This window comes from Gopherus flavomarginatus, chromosome 24, assembly GCF_025201925.1.
Source record: "Gopherus flavomarginatus isolate rGopFla2 chromosome 24, rGopFla2.mat.asm, whole genome shotgun sequence".
NCBI lineage: Eukaryota > Metazoa > Chordata > Testudines > Testudinidae > Gopherus > Gopherus flavomarginatus.
In genome coordinates, this window is record NC_066640.1 from 4,326,910 (window position 1) to 4,346,863 (window position 19,954).

General features: G+C 56.1%; 1 protein-coding gene across 1 annotated transcript in view; it reads left to right on the top strand.

Annotated features, from left to right (window-relative positions):
- The window catches only part of UNC13A (unc-13 homolog A), a 127,333-nt gene that overhangs the window by 66,459 nt on the left and 40,920 nt on the right, over window positions 1–19,954 (top strand). The window contains exons 18-32 of the mRNA XM_050933855.1: window positions 233–460; window positions 1,624–1,765; window positions 2,718–2,887; window positions 3,904–4,019; window positions 4,610–4,773; window positions 6,378–6,528; window positions 8,866–8,934; window positions 9,398–9,487; window positions 11,171–11,305; window positions 12,176–12,309; window positions 12,713–12,798; window positions 15,408–15,534; window positions 17,097–17,193; window positions 18,389–18,532; window positions 19,509–19,592. Coding sequence (XP_050789812.1) covers window positions 233–460; window positions 1,624–1,765; window positions 2,718–2,887; window positions 3,904–4,019; window positions 4,610–4,773; window positions 6,378–6,528; window positions 8,866–8,934; window positions 9,398–9,487; window positions 11,171–11,305; window positions 12,176–12,309; window positions 12,713–12,798; window positions 15,408–15,534; window positions 17,097–17,193; window positions 18,389–18,532; window positions 19,509–19,592 — 1,937 coding nt within the window. The remainder of the gene's footprint in view (window positions 1–232; window positions 461–1,623; window positions 1,766–2,717; window positions 2,888–3,903; window positions 4,020–4,609; window positions 4,774–6,377; window positions 6,529–8,865; window positions 8,935–9,397; window positions 9,488–11,170; window positions 11,306–12,175; window positions 12,310–12,712; window positions 12,799–15,407; window positions 15,535–17,096; window positions 17,194–18,388; window positions 18,533–19,508; window positions 19,593–19,954) is intronic.

Genomic DNA, 19,954 nt, shown 5'->3' on the forward strand with positions numbered 1-19,954 from the left:
GGTGGGGGGTTGTCAACAGACCCTAAGTGATTTAGGAGCACAAATCCTAAGCCTTCTGCATGCCTTTGATGTCTTACAGACCCCTATACAGGGGGCCAGAGCTGGGGGCCTTACATACCCCTGTGAACTCTTTAATGCCAGCACGGAATGAATGCTTGGGAGGGGGCCACCCCAGTGTGAGTGCTCCCCAAAGGCAGTCTGTCCCAGAATCTCCCCTCCCTATCGCCCCCAGGAGCGGCCGAGAAGAGCTCCAAGCACGGGGCGGAGGACCGGACCCAGAACATCATCATGGTGCTGAAGGACCGCATGAAGATCCGGGAGCGGAACAAGCCGGAGATCTTTGAGCTGATCCAAGAGATCTTTGCCGTCTCCAAAGCCACCCACACCCAGCAGATGAAGGCCGTGAAGCAGAGCGTGCTGGATGGCACCTCCAAGTGGTCAGCCAAGATCAGCATCACAGGTAGGGGCAGGGCCAGGCCGATGTGCCCTGCCAGCTCTGCACACGCACGCCTGAGTGAACACTGATAGAGGGGGAGGGGAGTAGAACCTGCGGCCCCCTGGAGATCCCTGGATGTCCCCATCCCACCGTGATGACGCTGGAGCTGGCACCGTCCAGCACCATATCATGGGGACACCATGCCACCTTCTGAACGCTGGGCCAGGTACTCTCAGCTCTATTGCTGCTGGGCAGTGCCATAACGAGGGCAAGGCGAGTGATGCACTTGCCTTGGACGCAGAAGGTGAGGGGCACAGAAAGTATCTCCTTTGGCGGCAATTCAGCAGCAAGTCCTTTCATCCGAGAGGGACTGAGGGACCCGCCACCAAATTGCCGCCGGTCGTCAGCAAGGGAGAGGGGCTGCACGTCTGGCTCTTCGGCGGAAATTCAGCGGCAATTCGGCGGCAGGTCCTTCCCTCCGAGAGGAACCTGCCGCGGAAGAGCCAGATGTGCCGCCTCTGTCCCGTGCCTCAGGCACAAAAATCCCTAGTTACGGCTCTGCTGCAGGGCATGCTGTGCGTTGCCTTGTTCCACTCGAAATTGACTAAGGACAGAGCATCGCATGCTGGGACCTGAAGTCTGCATGGGCTGCAGCTCTCTGTTAATGAGGCTCTCGACTCCCAGGGCTCTGTGTGCATATCTCTGGAGCCCAACTTTGTCCTCTGCTGGGGATGTCGCAGCAGGATAGGTCAGGTCCCTCGTGCATCGAGGGGTAGATATTCTTCTGCTCTCGTTAGCCCATTGCAGAGACTGTGCCAGGTGCAAGCAGCTGAGAGGAAATTAACCGGGCACTTTTCTCCCTTTGGGAGCCCAGGAAACATGTCTCCCGTGCGGCTTTTGGCAAAAGGAAGTGAATTCCCATTAGATCCCACACCAATCCAACTGGATGCCTGGATCCAGCCCTTGCAATGGATCCCAAGCCAAATCAGGCTCCTCTTTCGAGCGCTGGCTGATTTGAAAATCGCTTGTTGCCCAGTTGTTCTGTATCTGCCATTGATTCCTGTTTTTATCTGTTCTCTCTGTTGTGTGTGTATTGTGTCTCTGTGGGGCTGGCTGGTGCGTGGTGCCGTGTGTGTGCATATAAACATTTGTGCCTCTGTGCGCATGGGGTGTGTGTTGTGTTATAGTTGTCTGTGCCCAGGGCCTGCAGGCAAAGGATAAGACAGGCTCCAGTGACCCGTATGTTACTGTCCAGGTTGGAAAGACGAAAAAAAGGACTAAAACGATCTATGGAAATCTAAATCCGGTCTGGGAGGAGAATTTCCATTTGTAAGTTACATCCTACTCCCAGCCCAACCTCTCTAGTCCCCAGTGCTGCCCTGGCTCATGCGGGTCCGCGTGTTCCTTCTTCTCAGTCACCCAGGTCTGCAGCTTGATTTGCATCCACACTGCACAGGGACAGGGCCTGGACCAAGTCACAGTGGGTTTTAGGCTCTGTCCCAAACCCCGTCCTCGGACCTGGGCCCAGAGCGCCTGCTGACCTGAGTCAAACTGATTTGTGTGCGGCCCGAAGAGGGGCGTGGGCTGAAATCAGAGTCAGAGCAGGGGGGTTAGTAGTGCGCTGTGTAGACATACCCCCCACACACCCACTGACTCCTGGTGCGCACTGGGCTCTCTATATCTGGGATGAATTTTCTCCAGGGGTCAGTTTCTCCTGGTTGTTTCCAAACCCTGGTCAGGAATTTGGAGGGGACAGCCTCTCCCCCAGGACATTACAGCACTGGAAGGATTGGCCAGCCTATGGCTGTAGGTCCTGTGGCTTTCATGCTACCTGAATGCATGATCTTCCCACCCTTCCTGCAGGAGACCCTTGTGTCACCTGAGCTTTGTGCTAGCGCTCTCTGCCGGACGCCCAAGGAGGCTGAATTCCAGGTCTCCTGGGTCAGGATTGAAGTTGGACGGGTCACCCCTATGTACAAAACCTGCACAAGGTCCATGCACCACTTAAGTCCCACTTAAGCCCAGTGCATGGGCCATGTGGAAACTAAAAAGTGCATCCGCATGCCAGCACTGTCTGTCGACGGGAATTACAGGCTCAGAGGATGCTGGTCCAGGGGCAGTTACCCACCCCCAGCGATAGGACTGCAAGGGTCTGAGGGAGCTCCCAGGTGAATAGCTGGGTTTTGCTGGGGCATGGGCGGAGGGTTCTTTGCTAGGAATGCCCCCTTCCTGGAGGCTAACCTGGTTCATGGCATTGCTCTGGGAATTTCTCTGTCCCCAGCGAATGCCATAACTCCTCCGATCGGATCAAGGTGCGGGTCTGGGACGAGGACGACGATATCAAGTCCCGTGTCAAGCAGCGCTTTAAGAGAGAATCCGACGACTTTCTGGGCCAGACGATCATAGAGGTCCGGACGCTGAGCGGGGAGATGGATGTCTGGTACAACCTAGGTAATTCTCTGTCCCCAGCACAGTCAATATACAACTCTAGGGCCTGCTCTAACCCCCGCGGCAGTCAGTGACCTGCTCCCATTGACTCCACTGGCTGCAACTCTGTGGTACGTAGCAATTTCCGTGCAAACAAGATTGAAAAGCTTTTCAGAGTTAGCAAGTCAGAGTGTTGTCGCTATTTATCATTTTCACAGCTGGTGTGTCATTGTATTGTATTTATTTGTTACTGCATCATTGGACAGAGGCCACAGGGCTGGCAGGGACCTCCTGGGCCCGGATCTCAGTCCCTGCTAGCGCAGGCAGCTCCGGCTGATAATCCTGCTCCAACACACATCACGCTCCATCCTCGACCCAGCTAGGTCGTTTGTCCCCAAAGCTCCTCTGAGGAGGCTGCTCCAGAGCCTCTCTCCTCTGATGGTTAGAAACCTGCGTCTCCTTAGCAGCCTGTGTTTGTCCCTGGCCGGATTTATCCCTTTCCTTCTTCTGCCAGTGCTGTCCTTTCGTTTCTCTCCCTCCCTGGCGTCCCCTGCACCCCCACGTATGTATCAAAAGCAATCAGACCCCCTTCCAGTCTTATTCTGCCAGACTACACAAGGCAGGTTCTTGTCTCCTTTCATGAGGTAGGCCCTGCATTCCCCTGATCACCCTAGGAGCCCTTCTCAGCACCTGCTCCATCCTTCTTCAACTGGACACAGGAGTCCAGACATGATTTATGTGCCAAAATTCATTGTTATTTGTGATATGATACCACCTACAGGAACCGTACGTACACATAGCCAGAGATAGTCCTCATCCCGGAGAGCTACAACTGAATAGACCAAGGGAACAGCATTATCCCCTGTTACAAACAGGAGCTGAGGCCAGTGCTTTGCCCCAGGTCATAGCGGGCATTGAACCCAGCCTTCCTGCATGCCAGGCCCAGGCAGTACTCCCCAGAGCCAGCTTTGCCTTTTGCTGTTGTAAAAGGGCCATCAGTGAGCTAATACTTCCTCTGCTTCCTGCTCTCCTGTCCTCAGACAAGCGGACGGACAAGTCGGCCGTGTCCGGGGCCATCCGGCTGCACATCAGCGTGGAGATAAAGGGAGAGGAGAAGGTGGCACCGTACCATGTGCAGTACACCTGCCTGCACGAGGTGAGCCATGCCCCAGGGCCTCGCTGCTTCCACCCCATCCTCCTGCCTTTTATCATCAGAACGTTGGTTTTAAAGTGTCTTAAAGTTTCAAGTGAATTTGCACGGCCTGGTCTGGGAGTCCCACAGAGCGAAGGGCTCTCGTCCTCACCAGAGCGGGCACAGCAGGGGCATTGATTCTGCCACACACTGCCCCACGCCAGCATGCCTCACCAGGGACTCAGAGGGACCGTGTAGGGAGCTTGGTCTCCAGGGCTAGTGGACCTGTCTTCCTAGGGCATCTGTTGATATGGCCCCCTGCCCCTGGATCTGAGTATCCCTGCCCACTCCCAGCTACAGCCCAAGCCTCCAGCGCAGCACCGGGTGCACCTGTGCCAATCAGGCAGTGTTCTTGCAGTCACTTTCCCTGGTGCAGATGCTTACCAGGAGGCCAGAGAACTGAGCTCTCCATTTATAGCGTCAGCTCAGCGGTGCCGGGCCTCTGATGCACACAGCAGCGTTGTAATCCCTCCCCAGACCCATTCGCACTGATTCTCCAGTTGGCGCCCTACCTAGTGGTGACCCTGAGGGCTCTCTTCTATCCTGTGCATTAGAACCTCTTCCACTTCGTGACGGACATACAGAACAACGGGGTGGTGAAGATCCCCGAGGCCAAGGGGGACGACGCCTGGAAGGTGTACTTCGACGAGACGGCTCAGGAGATAGTGGATGAGTTCGCCATGAGATACGGGGTGGAGTCCATCTACCAGGCCATGACGTGGGTCTCTCTTGTTTTCTCCCTCTTTGTTTGAATGGGTTAAATGAACACAGGGCAAAGGGTAAAGATACCGGGCCAGATCCTCAGCCGGTGTTACCAGGGGCAGCTCCCCTTAAAGTCAATGAGTGAAGTTGACTGACGCCAGCTGAGGCCTGCCCTGTGCCGTGGGAGGGGAGAAAGGTGTCGAACATCCCCCCTCTGGTATTCCCCGTCTCCAAGAGCCCCTGGCACTGATGTCCACTTGCTTTCCCCACATGGGATGGGGGTGCAGAGTGTTTGGTTAGTCCAGGCCCAGGGTGCGGGTGCGGGAGCGAGTTCAGCCGTTCGGACAGACACACGGACCCTGCAGTGTCCCCCCTCGGGCTGGCTGCTGTGGAGTCGCCCAATGGGCAGGGGAGAGGCGCACGCCACCTTCGAGTGTCAGATTGGTTCTGGTTTTAAGAGAAAGGTGCAGGGCTCAGTCTGCTCCCAAACATATGCACTGCACACCCACGCCCTACACACACTGCACATGTACTGCACACACACTCCCTACACACACTGCACACGCACTCCCTACATATACTGCACGCACCCCGCACGCACTGCACACACATGGCCTACACACACTGCACAAGCATGCCCTACACACGCTCTACACACGCTGCACACACGCGCCGTACACACACTGCACGCACACACCCTATACACACTGCACATGCATGCCCTACACACACACACACAGACACTTCATACCCTGCACATGCACACATCCTATATACACCCTACACACACTGCACATGCACACATACTACACACATGCACTCTTCACACACTGTACACACACACATCCTGCACACAAACTCACCCTACACACACTGCACACGCACACACTCTACTCACATCGCGCACACTCTATGCACACACGCACACGCACACACCTTACATGCACTGTGTACTGTGCACACTGTACACACCCTGCACACACATACACTACACACACTGAAAACACCCTACACACACTGTGCACACTGCACACGCACTACACACAGAACACACTTCACACATGCACACACTCTGCACTCACACACACTACACACATTGCACGCACGCACACACACTGCACATGCCCACATGCACACCTTTCACATACACACATCCTGCATGCACACACACACCCATCTTGCACACGTGCACACCCCTTTCACACACACACATACACACACCTGACACACCCTTCACACACCACCACACAATCCAAACCACCCCCTACACACACCCATTCTACAAGCCACACGCCATGCATACATAAACAGATGAACACACGCTACATACTATCCCCTGCTGACACACTTGCTTCACAACCCACACTGCGCACAGGTGCACACACAGCAGCCCCTTCCAACACACAGGGCCCATGATCTACAAAGCACACGCGCCACACAGCACGTACACATCCTACATCCCGCGGCCTTCCCCTGCACACTGCATTCTGCCTACCCTGCTCTCCCACCCAGGCCACACCAGACCCGTTGTGCAGCGCGTCCCATAACTGCAGCATCCCAGCCCTCACGCACGGCCCCAGACTCTGCAGGCCTTGCAGCCTGTCATCTCTTTTCTTTCAGCCACTTTGCCTGCCTGTCCTCCAAATACATGTGTCCCGGAGTGCCGGCCGTGATGAGCACCCTTCTAGCCAACATCAACGCATACTATGCCCACACCACTGCCTCCACCAACGTGTCTGCCTCAGACCGCTTTGCTGCTTCCAATTTCGGGGTAAGTCCTATGGTGCGTAGAACTCTCCTTCCTATTTCTCTCTTCTCGGCGCTCGTTGGGAGGGGAGCAGAGTAGAAGGAGCCATGCAAAAACATCACCACCAAAGAGCAAGTGCTCCCTGCTTGATTGCCACTTTGAAAACCCTCCCGTTTGTCTTGGCAAATTTGCGACTGTTTCACCAAAAAGGGTAAAACTTTGCTTTTAAAAAAGCATTGGAAGTTTTGAGTGAAATCTGGCCCGTTTTTGACCACTGGTGGAAATCACAATGAAATCATATACAAACACTCACCCTTTTGATACCAAAAACCTCCCCACCCACCAGCAGAAAGCAAATCTTGGCAGGCGGGCAGTTGCCCACAGAGAAATCCCGAACGCTTTCACCAAAATCCAGTGTGACTTTTGCACGGCCCTGGTAGTTCTTGGTGAAACCGGAATTCAGAGCAAACTCTGTAGAACCCCCGACTCCCCACTGCCCATCTGGTTCGGACAAATCTCAGAGAGATTTGCATTTTGGCCCTGATCCTGCAAAGACTGTTTGACTGTACTCATGTTGACCAGCCCAGGGGAGTTCAGGGGAATACTCACTGGTGTAAAAGAAAGTATGTGCATAAGTGTTGGTGGGACTGGGACATGGGACTGGAAGCTAAAACCGGGAAAGTTTCTAAAGGTGACAGATTAACATGTTAAAGGTTAGTTAGTTAGTTACCAAGTATCAGCGGAGAGCTGTGTTAGTCTGTATCTACCAGACAACGAGGAGTCCGGTGGCACCTTAAAGACTAACAGATTTATTAGGGCGTTATAATTATAATACAATATATAATAATAATAATATATTTATAATACATCTGCTAGTCTTTAAGGTGCCACCGGACTTCTCATTGTTTTAGTTAGTTAGGCGAGTTAAAAATGAGGGTCCAATTCTCGATCTCTGTTCACCTGTTGCAATCCTGGAATAACCCCATAAAAGTCCCCGCTAGCAAATCTTTTCCCCCCACAGAGAGACCTTGCTAACGGCACTAGGGCAGCATCCCAGCAGGAAACCAGCCTGGCAGCCCGTGTCCGTGCTGAGCGTGTGGCTGTGGAAGCAGGCTCAGTCCCTTTCCCAGCCTGGCTGCCGGCCAGTGGAACGTTGACTTGCTTACAATGATTAGTTATTAGTGTTTATTAATTAGTGAGTGCTGATGGGGCAAAAGCCCCAGGCCTCAGCCTGAACACCCTGACTCAGGCTTCTCCCTTCCTGTGGTGTAAACCCAGAGTGACTCCAGGAAACTGAGTGGAGTTACTCTAGATTTACAGCAGTGTAAATGAGACCAGATTCCATTAGGGTTTATTCCGGCAACGTTCCCATTGTCCTCACTGAGTAAGGACTTCGGGCCCTTTTAAGGTGGCATCATATAATCGCAGGAGTGGAAGAGGCCTCACGAGGTCATCTAGTCCAGTCCCCTGCACTCATGGCAGGACTCAGTATTATCTAGACCATCCCTGACAGGTGTTTGTCTTAAAAATCCCCAGTGATGGAGATTCCACAACCTCCCTGGGCAATTTATTCCAGTGTTTAACCACCCTGACAGTTAGGAAGTTTTTCTTAATGTCCAACCTAAACCTCCCTTGCTGCAGTTTAAGCCCATTGCTTCTTGTCCTGTCCTCAGAGGTTAAGAAGAAATTTTTTTCTCCCTCCTCCTTGTAACAACCTTTTATGTACTTGAAAACTGTTCTCATGTCCTCTCTCAGTCTTCTCTTCTCCAGACTAAACCAACCCAGTTATTTTCTTCTCCCCTCACAGCTCATGTTCTCTAGACCTTTCGTCATTTTTCTTGCTCTTCTCTGCACTTTCTCCAGTTCGTCCACATCCTTCCTGAAATGTGGCCCCCATTGTATAGGCCAGTTTACAGTTCTGTACCAGCTAATCCAGCTCGTAGTAGAGGAGAGCTTGGGCTCCCCTGCATTGGATCTCAAGGGGCTTCTCTACTGAAGCTGCTGGACTCCGACAGACCCTGTGGTTCTCTCTGGCTCCCCAGCTCACATACCATTGTCACCAGACAGGGGCTGCTGACAACCCGGCTAGGATTAAGCTGCTCACTGCACTACAGTTCACTCCTGAGTTTACATTTGTTTCTGCACCTTCCTGCTAAGTGTAACAGTGAGATGGTAGCTAGCTCCCCTCACCCAGCACGCTCTACTGACCACCCCACTCCCCAGCCACAGGGGGTAGCTGCCAAGGCTCAGAGGGGGGCGGTATGTCAACCTTGCGCTGGAAATGGCTGAGCCGGGGTGGTGGGGAAACGGGCTTTGGTTGCCGTTCTCCCGTTTACCTGGCGCTGGGGTGTGTCTTTGCAGAAAGAACGTTTCGTCAAGCTGCTGGACCAGCTGCACAACTCGCTCCGGATTGACCTGTCCATGTACCGGGTAAGGGGAACCAGCCCCACACGGGGTGGGGGACGAGGGTGAACGCCGGCAGCCTTTGAAACGGGCTTCAGAGCTGCTCCCTGATCACCTGCAGCTGGGTCCCTTGTGCAAGGAGTTGCCTGCCACCAGGCTAGAGCCTGTCCAGGGTTCAGGCTGGTCCAGTGGATGAGGTGCTGGAGGGGGATTCAGGAAACTGGATTCTAGGCCCAATGTCTGCTACTGACCTTGGGTGAGTCATTCTGTGCCTCAGTTTCCCCAGTTCTGGGGGCAACGCTGCTCGACTTGGAGAGCTGTGGATGTAAATGGGAGGTTTTCCACTGGTTTCAGTGGGAGCAGGATTGGTGTTAAACACCAGATGAGTGTGATCAGACCACTCGTTAGCTCTGAAACTTCAGCCGGGGGTACCCCCTGCTTCCTCTCCTAGCTGTCATGTGGCCCTCTAATCTTCTCTCTTTCCCGACAGAACAACTTTCCTGCCAGCAGCCCGGAGAGGCTGCAGGATCTCAAGTCAACAGTGGATCTGTTAACTAGCATCACCTTCTTCCGAATGAAGGTAACGCGCAGTGCCTCCCGGCTGGTTCCCTCTCAGAGGGAGAGATCCTCACAGTTCCCAGAGGAGCAGCCACTTGTCCTGGGATCCCTCTGCTTCCAGAATGCAGCTGAGGAGCTGTACCGTATATTAATTAGCTTAATTAATTGCCCATCCTGTGTACTGAAATCCAACCCGAACCACTAGGGAGTTCAGTGGTAGTAACAGTGCTTCTGTCAAATGGCATCTAGAGACCCTGGAAGTGACAGCAGTCCCATGCCAGGGGTCTGCCTTGCTGGCTCAGAAGGGGTGGGATTTCTCCCCCCGGCAGGGGGTGTCCTGCTTTGGGCAGGCTGTGACGAAGTGGGAATGTTCTTAATGTTTTCTCTGAATACGGTCTTGGTGCCTCAGTGTCCCCATGGCAGTTCTTAAGTAGCTGGCAGAGCAAAGGGCCAGTGCACCTAAATGCCTGACACTCTGTCTCCTAGCAACTGATGGCCTGGGCCCCCCCTCTGCAAAGGTGCCAGCTGAAGGTGTTGGAGACAAAGGGATCAGGTGACCTCCTGGCCTGGGGAAAGGGGCTGAGCAGAGAGGAGGGGCTGGAAGGGGTTGTTGGTCTGGAGTTGGCTGAGGGCAGATCTGGGGGTCTGGCTCACTGCCCCCCAGAATGGACCCGGCCGAGGGGTCTGGTTCTCTGTATCTACAAGCTCTGTTTTAGACCCTGTTCCTGTCATCGAATAAACCTCTGTGTTACTGGCTGGCTGAGAGTCACGTCTGACTGCAAAGTGGGGGTGCAGGACCCTGTGGCTTCCCCAGGACCCCGCCTGGGTGGGCTCGCTGTGGGAAGCGCATGGAGGGGCAGAGGATGCTGAATGCTCCAAGGAGAGACCCAGGAGGTGAAGCCGTGTGAGCTTCTTGCCCTGAACAAGTCTGCTCCAAGGGAGAGGAGGCTCCCCAAAGTCCTGCCTGGCTTGGTGGGGAGCAGTTCCAGAGCATCGCCTGGTGACTCTGTGACACAGGCAGCCCTGGGCTGGCACTAGGGACATGGTGTCATGGAGTGAGGGGGAGTCAGAGCCCTGCACCCCCCACTTCCTGCGATTCACCGCGACTCTCAGCAGCCAGTAACACAGAAGGTTTGTTAGACGACAGGAACAGTCCCAAGCAGGGCTTGTAGGTACAACCAGGACCCCTCAGCCAGGTCCCTCTGGGGGCAGGGAGCTTAGACCCCAGACTTGGGGTTCCCTGCCTCTTCCCAGCCAGCCCAAAACTGAAAGACCACCCCCCTCCCCGCAGCCGACTCACTCCCCTCCGCCCCCGGCTCCTCCTCTCCCTTTGTCCAGTTTCCAGGGCAAAGGTGTCACCTGGCCCCATCCCTCTCTTGGCTCAGGTATCGTCCCTCAAATAAAGTCATCCCCTGCTCCCCCATCCCCCGTGCAGACATTCCCAGGTCGAGCCGCCCCACTCCCTACCGCGTCACACATGGTCAGTGAGCGAGGCTCCTTGTGTAACTCGGGGGGCCCGTGATGCATCCCGTGGCAGCTTCCCGAGTGACACCCGCTGTCTGGGGTCCCTCCCCTGGCAGCCAAGAGCCAACGCCTGGCACTGCCTGAGCTCCTGGCCACATGGGTTTTCTTTTCCAGGCAGCGAGTCCGTCTCAGGAGGCAGCCGTTGCAAAGCGTGACCATGTCTCCCTTCCCCATCCCACAGGTGCAGGAGCTGCAGAGCCCGCCCCGGGCCAGCCAGGTGGTGAAGGACTGTGTGAAAGCCTGCCTCAACTCCACCTACGAGTACATCTTCAACAACTGCCATGAGCTGTACAGCCGCGAGTACCAGACCGACCCGGTACGTGGGGGGAGCCCTGCCTGGCTGCCCCCCACCCCCCCGCCGTGGGATAGGCAGGGCCTTTCGAGGGCGGGTGTCACACTCAGATGCTGCCAGATCAGCCTTTGCCCGGGGCAGAGCCTCTCAGCTGCTGGGCAGCGAGAATCTCGGCTCCTAGTTCCCAGTTGCGGCAGCTTTCCTCAGAGCTGTCCCCACTTCCCGTAACCAGCTCTCCTTCCCAGTTGGCTTCCTCCCGCCGGACCAGGCTCCGCCAGCTGGCTCTTGCTGGGGGATTGGGCCCAGAGGAGCTGTCCACCTTCTCCTGATTGGGAGCCCTATAGTGAACTCCACCCTCCATATCCCTGTTTCCTTTGGAGCTAAGCACTTTCCCTGTTCATTTGGATCCAGAGCTAGCGCCTGACTCTGGGGCCCACATGCTGGGGAGATCTGCAGCCCCCCCTTTGCTTGGTGGAGCATTACCTCGTTTAAGGCTCAGGCGAGGCACAGGACAGGAGTGCATGTTGGCCAGCTGGGATCGCCTCTCCCAGAAAAGCCGCACGTTTTAGAACGGGGCCCGAGTCTCCAGCTTTCCCATGTGGGGCCAGAGGGAGGTCTCTGAAACATGTGCAGACGTGTGCGCCTCGGAGGAGCCTGACTGTAGACTGGACCCCAGCCTGGTTCTGTGCCTGGGTCAGAGCATCCTGTCCTGGTCCCCACAGGATGGGTTGGAAAGGAGATGGCAGGTCACAGCCATCGCTGATTTCCGAGCCAAAGGAAAATCTCAGCATCTGGAAGCCAAACTGAGGTTGTGCCCCATGGGACAGCAATCCCTGCATTCCCACATGTGATTAACCAAAGACTTTCCTCTGCTTGGCTTCGGGCTTTTCCCAGACAAAGAAAGGCGAGGTCCCCCCCGAGGAGCAGGGGCCCAGCATCAAGAACCTGGATTTCTGGTCCAAACTCATCACGCTGATTGTTTCGATTATTGAAGAGGATAAGAACTCATACACGCCCTGTCTGAACCAGTGAGTACCGGCCTGAGAGCGGTCACACCAGCCCTGCCTCCGCCAGGGAGTGTCAGCAAAACTGAGATCTGAGCTGGTTCACAGACACCATTCTGGGAGCATCAACGCGTGAGCCATGAGGATTCTGCACTAGCCTGGGGGGAGACCTCCTTGGGCAGCTCTGGGCTTGTCCTTCGCTTGGGATTCCTGTCACCTGCCCATCTCCTGTCTGTTGGGAGCTGAATGGAGAAGCGTGGAGCCTCCTGGGAAAAGCCCTGGGTGGCCCATGTGTGTGCCGCTGTTCCTGGGTCTGCACTGTGCCGGGGGGGCACTGGGGAGACCATCCCTCTCGGTCGGAAGCAGTTGGTTTGGGGATTTATTCTGTAGCTGTTGGATTCATCCGTTTTTCCTCCCTTCTTGCCAGGTTCCCCCAGGAGCTGAACGTGGGTAAGATCAGCGCGGAGGTGATGTGGAATCTTTTTGCTCAGGACATGAAATATGCAATGGAAGGTGAGTCTCTCCTGGGCTGCATCTTGTCTCTTCTCTGCCTCCTGCTGGCAGGTGACGGGGGATCAGCCTCCATTTCACTGAACCAAACCCCCGGCAACCCCCAACTCCACCGCAGTCCCCTGCTGCAGATCCGTGCGGCCGCCAACGTGGGGAGGGGATGCGGCGCGTTCCCCTGCTCTCTGAGCTAACGGAGAGTCTCTGCTAACAGCACAGACCCAGAATGCCAGCTGAGGCGCTCCGGATGCACCAGCAAAGGGCAGCACTGCATGTACACACTCAGCTAACGCACGACAAGACCCACTAGAGAAAGGGGCGTTGGGAAGAAGCAGCATCCACCATGATGCTGGCTGCGGGGCCGGGGTGGAGAATAGTCCCGGCCTCTTCCTGGGGGAAATGCAGCCGTATTTCCCTCTCTGCGCTGGTTGTAATGATTTCAGTTTGGAAAATAGTAACATTAACCCACTGCTCAGGGTGGGCCAAGCCCCCGTCCCCGGTTCCTCTCCTGTGTGGAGACCTGTGCATCCGGCAAACACCAGGGCAGCCAGTCAGTGGCTAGCTACGGTGCCTTAGCCTTTAGGGAGTCCCAGTCATCTAGTCCAACCTCCTGCAGGGCTTCCCCAGGGATTCCTGCAGTGGAGCCGGCTGTTCATAGAATCAGAGAATATCAGGGTTGGAAGGGACCTCAGGAGGTATCTAGTCAAACCCCCTGCTCAAAGCAGGACCAACCTCAACTAAATCATCCCAGCCAGGGCTTTGTCAAGCCTGACCTTAAAAACCTCTAAAGAAGGAGATTTCACCACCTCCCTAGGGAACCCATTCCAGTGCTTCACCACCCTCCTAGTGAAACAGTGTTTCCTAATATCCAACCTAGACCACCCCCGCTGCAACTTGAGACCATTGCTCCTTGTTCTGTCATCTGCCACCACAGAGCAGAGCCGAGCTCCATCCTCTTTGGAACCCCCCTTCAGGTAGCTGAAGGCTGCTATCAAATTCCTCCTCACTTTTCTCTTCTGCAGACTAAATAACCCCAGTTCCCTCAGCCTCTCCTCATAAGTCATGTGCTCCAGCCCCCTGATCATTTTTGTTGCCCTCCGCTGGACTCTTTCCAATTTTTCCACATCCTTCTTGTAGTGTGGGGCCCAAAACTGGACACAGTACTCCATATGAGGCCTCACCAATGTCGAATAGAGGTGAATGATCACGTCCCTTGATCTGCTGGCAATGCCCCTACTTATACAGCCCAAAATGCCATTAGCCTTCTTGGCAACAAAGGCACGCTGTTGACTCACTCTGCCCTATTCCATCCAGTGATCCTACCAAACCCACGGCTGAACCTCAGAACAGCTTCAGAAAGGCACTCCGGCTCAATTTAAAGACCTCGAGAGCTGATGATGGCAGCTCGGGAAGCTGCTCCTTCCTGTTAAGAATGTGCCCCTTGTTTCCAGTCTGTGTTTTCCTAGCCTCATCCCCCAGCCATCAGGCTTTGTTAGGCTCGGGCCTTTATCCACTAGCTGAAAGGGCCCCTGTGGTCAGATCTCTTTCCCCAGTTAGGTGCTTAGCCCACGTCCTCACTCCTACCATCCACTGACTTCGGTGGAAATACCTTGGCGGATCTGGGCCTTATAGACCATGATCGTAAGAAAAGCAGAGCTGCCAGACTGGGGCAGGCCATGGGCTGTCTTGCCCAGTATCCTGCCTCCCACAGTGACCTGTACCAGAGCTTTTCGGGGAGTGTACAGAGTAGGGCACCCCTGTCTTTCCCTCTCGGCTTCTGGCAGTCAGAGGTTTGGGATCACCCCGAGCAGGGGGTTGTGTCCCTGACCATCTTGGCTAATAGCCGTTGATGGATCTATCCTCCAGGAACTTACCCAGTTCTGTGCTGAGCCCAGTCATACTTTTGGCCTTCACAACGTCCCCTGGCAATGAGTTCCACAGGTTAATCAAGCACTGTGGGAAAAAGTGCCTCCTCTTGTTTGTACGAAACCCACTGCCTACTCATGTCCTCAGGCGACCCCTGGTTTTTGTGTTGTGGGAAAGGTAAACAACACCTCCCTAGTCACTTTCTCTGCACCATTTGTGATTTTGTAGCCCTCCATCATAGCTCCCCCTCAGGCCTCTCATCTTTCAACTGCGCAGTCCTCACCCTTCCCCCAGTGCGCCGGGCAGGTGGTGAGCCCCTCCCATCTCTCTCTGGGCACTGACTCCCCCGCTGCCGCTCACAGGCTGGGGGCAGCTGTTCTAGCCCCTCCAGGAGCACAGTGCTGGGTCGAACTCCACCCTGGGAAGGAACCGTGGTGGCCTGAGTGAGTCTGTGGCGCCCTGCCAGCTAGTTGGCCAGTGGCTGCTCTCCGCTGTGCCCGGGCTAGCAGCTTGTGGGGCAGGGGGGTTTCCAGCCTGGGAATGCCCTCACCCCCAACCCGAGTCCCTAGCACGGCTCCCGCTGCACCAAGCCCCCTGACCGCTCTCCCTCTGGGCACCTAGCCTGGCCCACACCTCTCGGGATGGGTCCTGGGGAGCTGAGCCTGAGCCAGGGCTTTGGGATTCAGCCCGAAGGCGGATGAGCAGAGGGGGGTGACCCCCATGACCTCCGTCTCTCCCCTCCCCTGCAGAGCATGACAAGCATCGCCTGTGTAAAAGTGCTGACTACATGAACCTGCATTTCAAAGTGAAATGGCTTTATAACGAGTATGTGACCGAGCTCCCTGCCTTCAAGAGCCGCGTCCCCGAATACCCTGCGTAAGTGCTGGTGCTGCGGGGGGATGGCCGGCTAGCGGGGGGAAGGGGGGCTGAGCCGGGGGGGTCTAAAACAGAGCTTGTAGGTACAGAGAACGGGACCCCTCGGCCAGGTCCATTTTGGGGAGCAGCAAGCTGGACACCCGCATCTGCCTCTCACTCCATGTCCTCAGCCAGCCCCAAACTGAAACTCTCCAGCCCCTCCTTTCTGGCTATTGTCTCTTTCCCTGGCCAAGAGGTCACCTGATCTCTTTGTTCTCCAACACCTTCAGTTGGTATCTGTGCAGAGGAGGGGCCCCGGCCATCAGCTGCCAGGAGACAGGGTGTCGGCCATTCTCTGTGCAGACAGTATCACAGGGCTCTGCAACAATTACACCCTGATCCTCCCAGCTAGATACCCAAGAAATGCATAGAGGAAACTGAGGCAATGTGATGAAGTGGGACTGTTCTTAATGTTTCCTCTGAATACTGTGTGGGTGCCTCAGTTTCCCCTATGCATAAATGGCCAACACTCTGTCTCCTGGCAACAAATGGCCGGGGCCCTTCCCCCCCTGCAAGGGGATGGCTAAAGGTGAACAAAGAGATCAGGTGACCTCCTGGCCCGGGAAAGAAACAAAGCCGAGAGAGGAGGGGCTGGGGGGGGTTTCAGTTTGGGGCTGGCTGGGGACGAGGAGTGAAGTGCAGACGTGGGGTTCTGGCTCACTGCCCACCAGAATGGACCCGGCGGAGGGGTCCGGTTCTCTGTACCTACAAGCTCTGTTTTAGACCCTGTTCCTGTCATTGAATAAACCTCTGTGTTACTGGCTGGCTGAGAGTCACGTCTGACTGCAAAGTGGGGGTGCAGGACCCTGTGGCTTCCCCAGGACCCCGCTGGGGTGGACTCGCTGTGGGAAGCACACGGAGGGGCAGAGGATGCTGAATGCTCCAAGGAGAGACCCAGGAGGTGAAGCCGTGTGAGCTTCTTGCCCTGCAGACAGTCTGCTCCAAGGGAGAGGAGGCTCCCCAATGTCCTGCCTGGCTTTGTGGGGAGCAGTTCCAGAGCATTGCCCGGGGACTCTGACAGGCACCCACACAGTATTCAGAGAAAACATTAAGAACATTCCCACTTTGTCACACGGGACACTTGCCAGAGTCCCCTCCTATTGTCCCTGGTGTAAATCAGGAGCAGCTCCAGAGACATCAGTGGGCGCAATTGTCTTTCTGCCCACGTGAGCACAGTCCCACTGGCCTGCAGTGGAGCTGCCCCACGTTATCCCGGGGAGTGCGGACCTGGGCTCAGTGGGATCATGGGTGGAAGAGGAGAAGCTGGCCCGATGGATTGGAAGCCAGTGGAGTAAATGGCAGATCTGCCCCTGGATAACAGAGAGCAGACGCTGGCTGGGAATCCCTCTGCCGTGTGGTCCGTGCAGGCCAGATGCAGAGTCCAGACCGCACAGGGACTGCACAGCGCATCAAACCAACCTATTTTCCCTTCCCTCTCGCGGGCTTGTTGGAGTGTTATTCCAAACAGCAGGGATGTGAGACCCTCTCCCGCTGCCCCATCTCCCCGTCTCTTTCTCTTCCAGCTGGTTTGAGCCTTTTGTTATCCAGTGGCTGGATGAAAATGAGGAGGTGTCCCGGGATTTCCTGCATGGAGCGCTGGAGCGGGACAAGAAGGACGGGGTACGGTATACAGGGGCGGCTCCAGACCCCAGCACACCAAGCGTGTGCTTGGGGCGGTATGCCGAGGGGGGCGCTCTGCCGGTTGCTGGGAGGGTCCGTTGGTCTCACAGCTTCGGTGGACCTCCCACAGGTGAGCAGCAGAGCGTCCCCCGCGGCATGACGCCTCGCTTGGGGCGGCGAAATGTCTAGAGCCGCCCCTAACGGTATAGAGCCGAAAAGGGACCCGTAGGGAAGTCCTCCACCCAGGGGGTGGGCTCAAGTCTAGCCAGGCGCTGAGCCTCCATTCTAGGAGCCCAGTTCTCCCCTCCCGTGGGGGTAGTGCACTGGGTTTCCCGCACCCAGCCCTCCGAATGTGGCTCTGTCAGGACAGCCCTGGCAGGCTGGGGTTTTCCATACAGCCCTGTAGTGCTCCACCTCCCTGTGGGAACGGGATGGGGCACACGTGTCTGTCAGTACCTGAGCTGCCTTAGAAACGGCCAAATTCATCCACCGGCACCAGAGCACCTCTGCCCTGGAGGGTGGGAAACCAGCCAACCTGCCAACCTACCCCACCAGTGCCATGTAATGGGCACCGTGGCAAAGCCAGTTTCAGCTAGAGAGGGAAACTTGGAGAGAGCTGACCCAGGTCATCCCCCAGAACAGGAGTCTGCCCTGGCCATGTGTGGTTAGAGACCAGTTAATCCCCACCTCCGGCTGTTTTCACTGTTTGCTGCCAGTGCACTTCTGGGTCCCCGATGGGCTGAGCCAGGCAGTGCTGGACATGCTGCAGGAGAGGCTCCCTCTGGGTTATTTCTGATCCTCCATCTTGAACCAGGCAGCAGCAGGCACATGGCCAGCGAGCCTGCCAGCGTGAGCGTGCAGGGCCAGGCCATTTGGAGGAAGCCAAGCTTGGCAGCCGGGTTTATGAAGAGAGAAGCCTTGATCTGAATAGGGATCCCTGGGTTCTATTTCCAACTTTGCTGCTGACTCCTGTGTGACCTCGAGTCAGTCACGGCCCTGCTCTCTGCCTCGGTTTCCCCATCTATACAATGGGATACTCACCTGCCTTCACAAAGTGCTCAGATGAAGGCAGACTGTAAAGGCAGCGCAGCAGCTGCGTCTGTGACATATCACCCAGGCCCTAGACTCTAGTTCTGAGCCCAGAAAATAACCCACTGTTTCCTATGCTCTTCTCCCTGTCTGCCTCCTGCTCCAGTTCCAGCAAACCTCTGAGCATGCTCTCTTCTCCTGCTCCGTGGTGGACGTCTTCTCCCAGCTGAACCAGAGCTTTGAGATCATCAAGAAGCTGGAGTGCCCCGACCCGCAGATCGTCGGGCATTACATGCGGAGGTTTGCCAAGGTAAGGAGGGGCCAGGGGACACGCTGGGTCCAACCTTGTGTTCACACTGCTGTGATCCCCACCCCGGAATGACAATGGTCCCAGCTTAAACAGAGCAAGACCTCAGCTGGAGCAGCAGCTGCACCCGTTCCATCGGCCAGGCGCCGACATTCTGCACAGGTGGAAGTGGCAGAAACCTGGCCAGTGCCAGAGCCGTGCACCGGGGACTGCAGTGTCCCGATGGTGGAGAAGGCGCAGGACTGGGCCGTATTGTTTGTTGAGGCTGCTGGACCCAGGCAAACCCTGCGGTTACCCCGGGCTCACTAACTCCTGGATTAATTGAATGCTGCAGGCTTGAGACTCCTGTGACTCACAATGGGGAAATCGGGGTCACGCCACTGACTTCCTCAAAGTGACCCCAGCGTGGAAGGGAGCTGAGCCCTGCGTCGCCTGCCCCACGTCAGCACATCGCCTCTCCCCGGCTGGACCAAAGAGCTGTGGATTGTGCTACTGTCTCGGGGCCCCTCCGGGTACCATGTGCCAGCCATGGAAAGCTGAAGCGCTGGTGCTGGGGAGGAACAGCAGCGCTAGGATGTGCCTCCTGCTCACACCTATCTCCAGCGCCTCCTCCTGGGCAGTGTGGGGGCAGGGAATGGGATTTTATAGGGTTAATTCAGGTCTTGTATAACAGAAAGTTGTGGGAGGCCAAGAGTGGGAATGGGAGGGTGGCAGCATCCCCACTGACATGCCCCCCACCCCGACAGTCACACCTATGCACAGCACTGACACACAACAGGGGCCGTTTTGTTCCCTGGAGTTCAGTTTGCAGCTTCGTCCGCCCAGAGCGATCCTCGGGCAGTTTATTTCAGACCAAATCTGGATTTTACAGTCTCGTTCCTTTCCTTTTCTCTTGGCTTCGCCTTCCTTTGCTGCTTCCGGCTCTCCCCACTCGCTCGCGGCTCTGCCCCCGGCCTGGCCTGGCCTTTCCTGCCTGCAGACCATCAGCAACGTGCTGCTGCAGTACGCCGAGATCATCTCCAAGGATTTCGCTTTGTACTGCTCCAAGGAGAAGGAGAAAGTGGTGACGTATCCCCTCCTCCTGCCTTGCTCTCTTGCCTTCCAATTGGTGGGGCCACTCTCTGCCGCTTTGTCGCCATGCCACCGATGCCACCAGACACCCCTCCCCGGAAGCAGTTAGCTCCCGTCTCTTCTGCACCCTCCCTCTTCTCCTCTCTGTTCTCCGGTGGTTGCCTTGAAAGGCTCCTGTCACGGAGTGTGGGGGAGTCAGGGCCCTGCACCCCCACCTTCCTGTGTTTCACCACGACTCTCAGCAGCCAGTAACACAGAAGGTTTGTTAGATGACAGGAACAGTTCCAAGCAGGGCTTGTAGGTACAACAGGACCCCTCAGCCAGGTCCCTCTGAGGGGGCAAGGAGCTTAGACC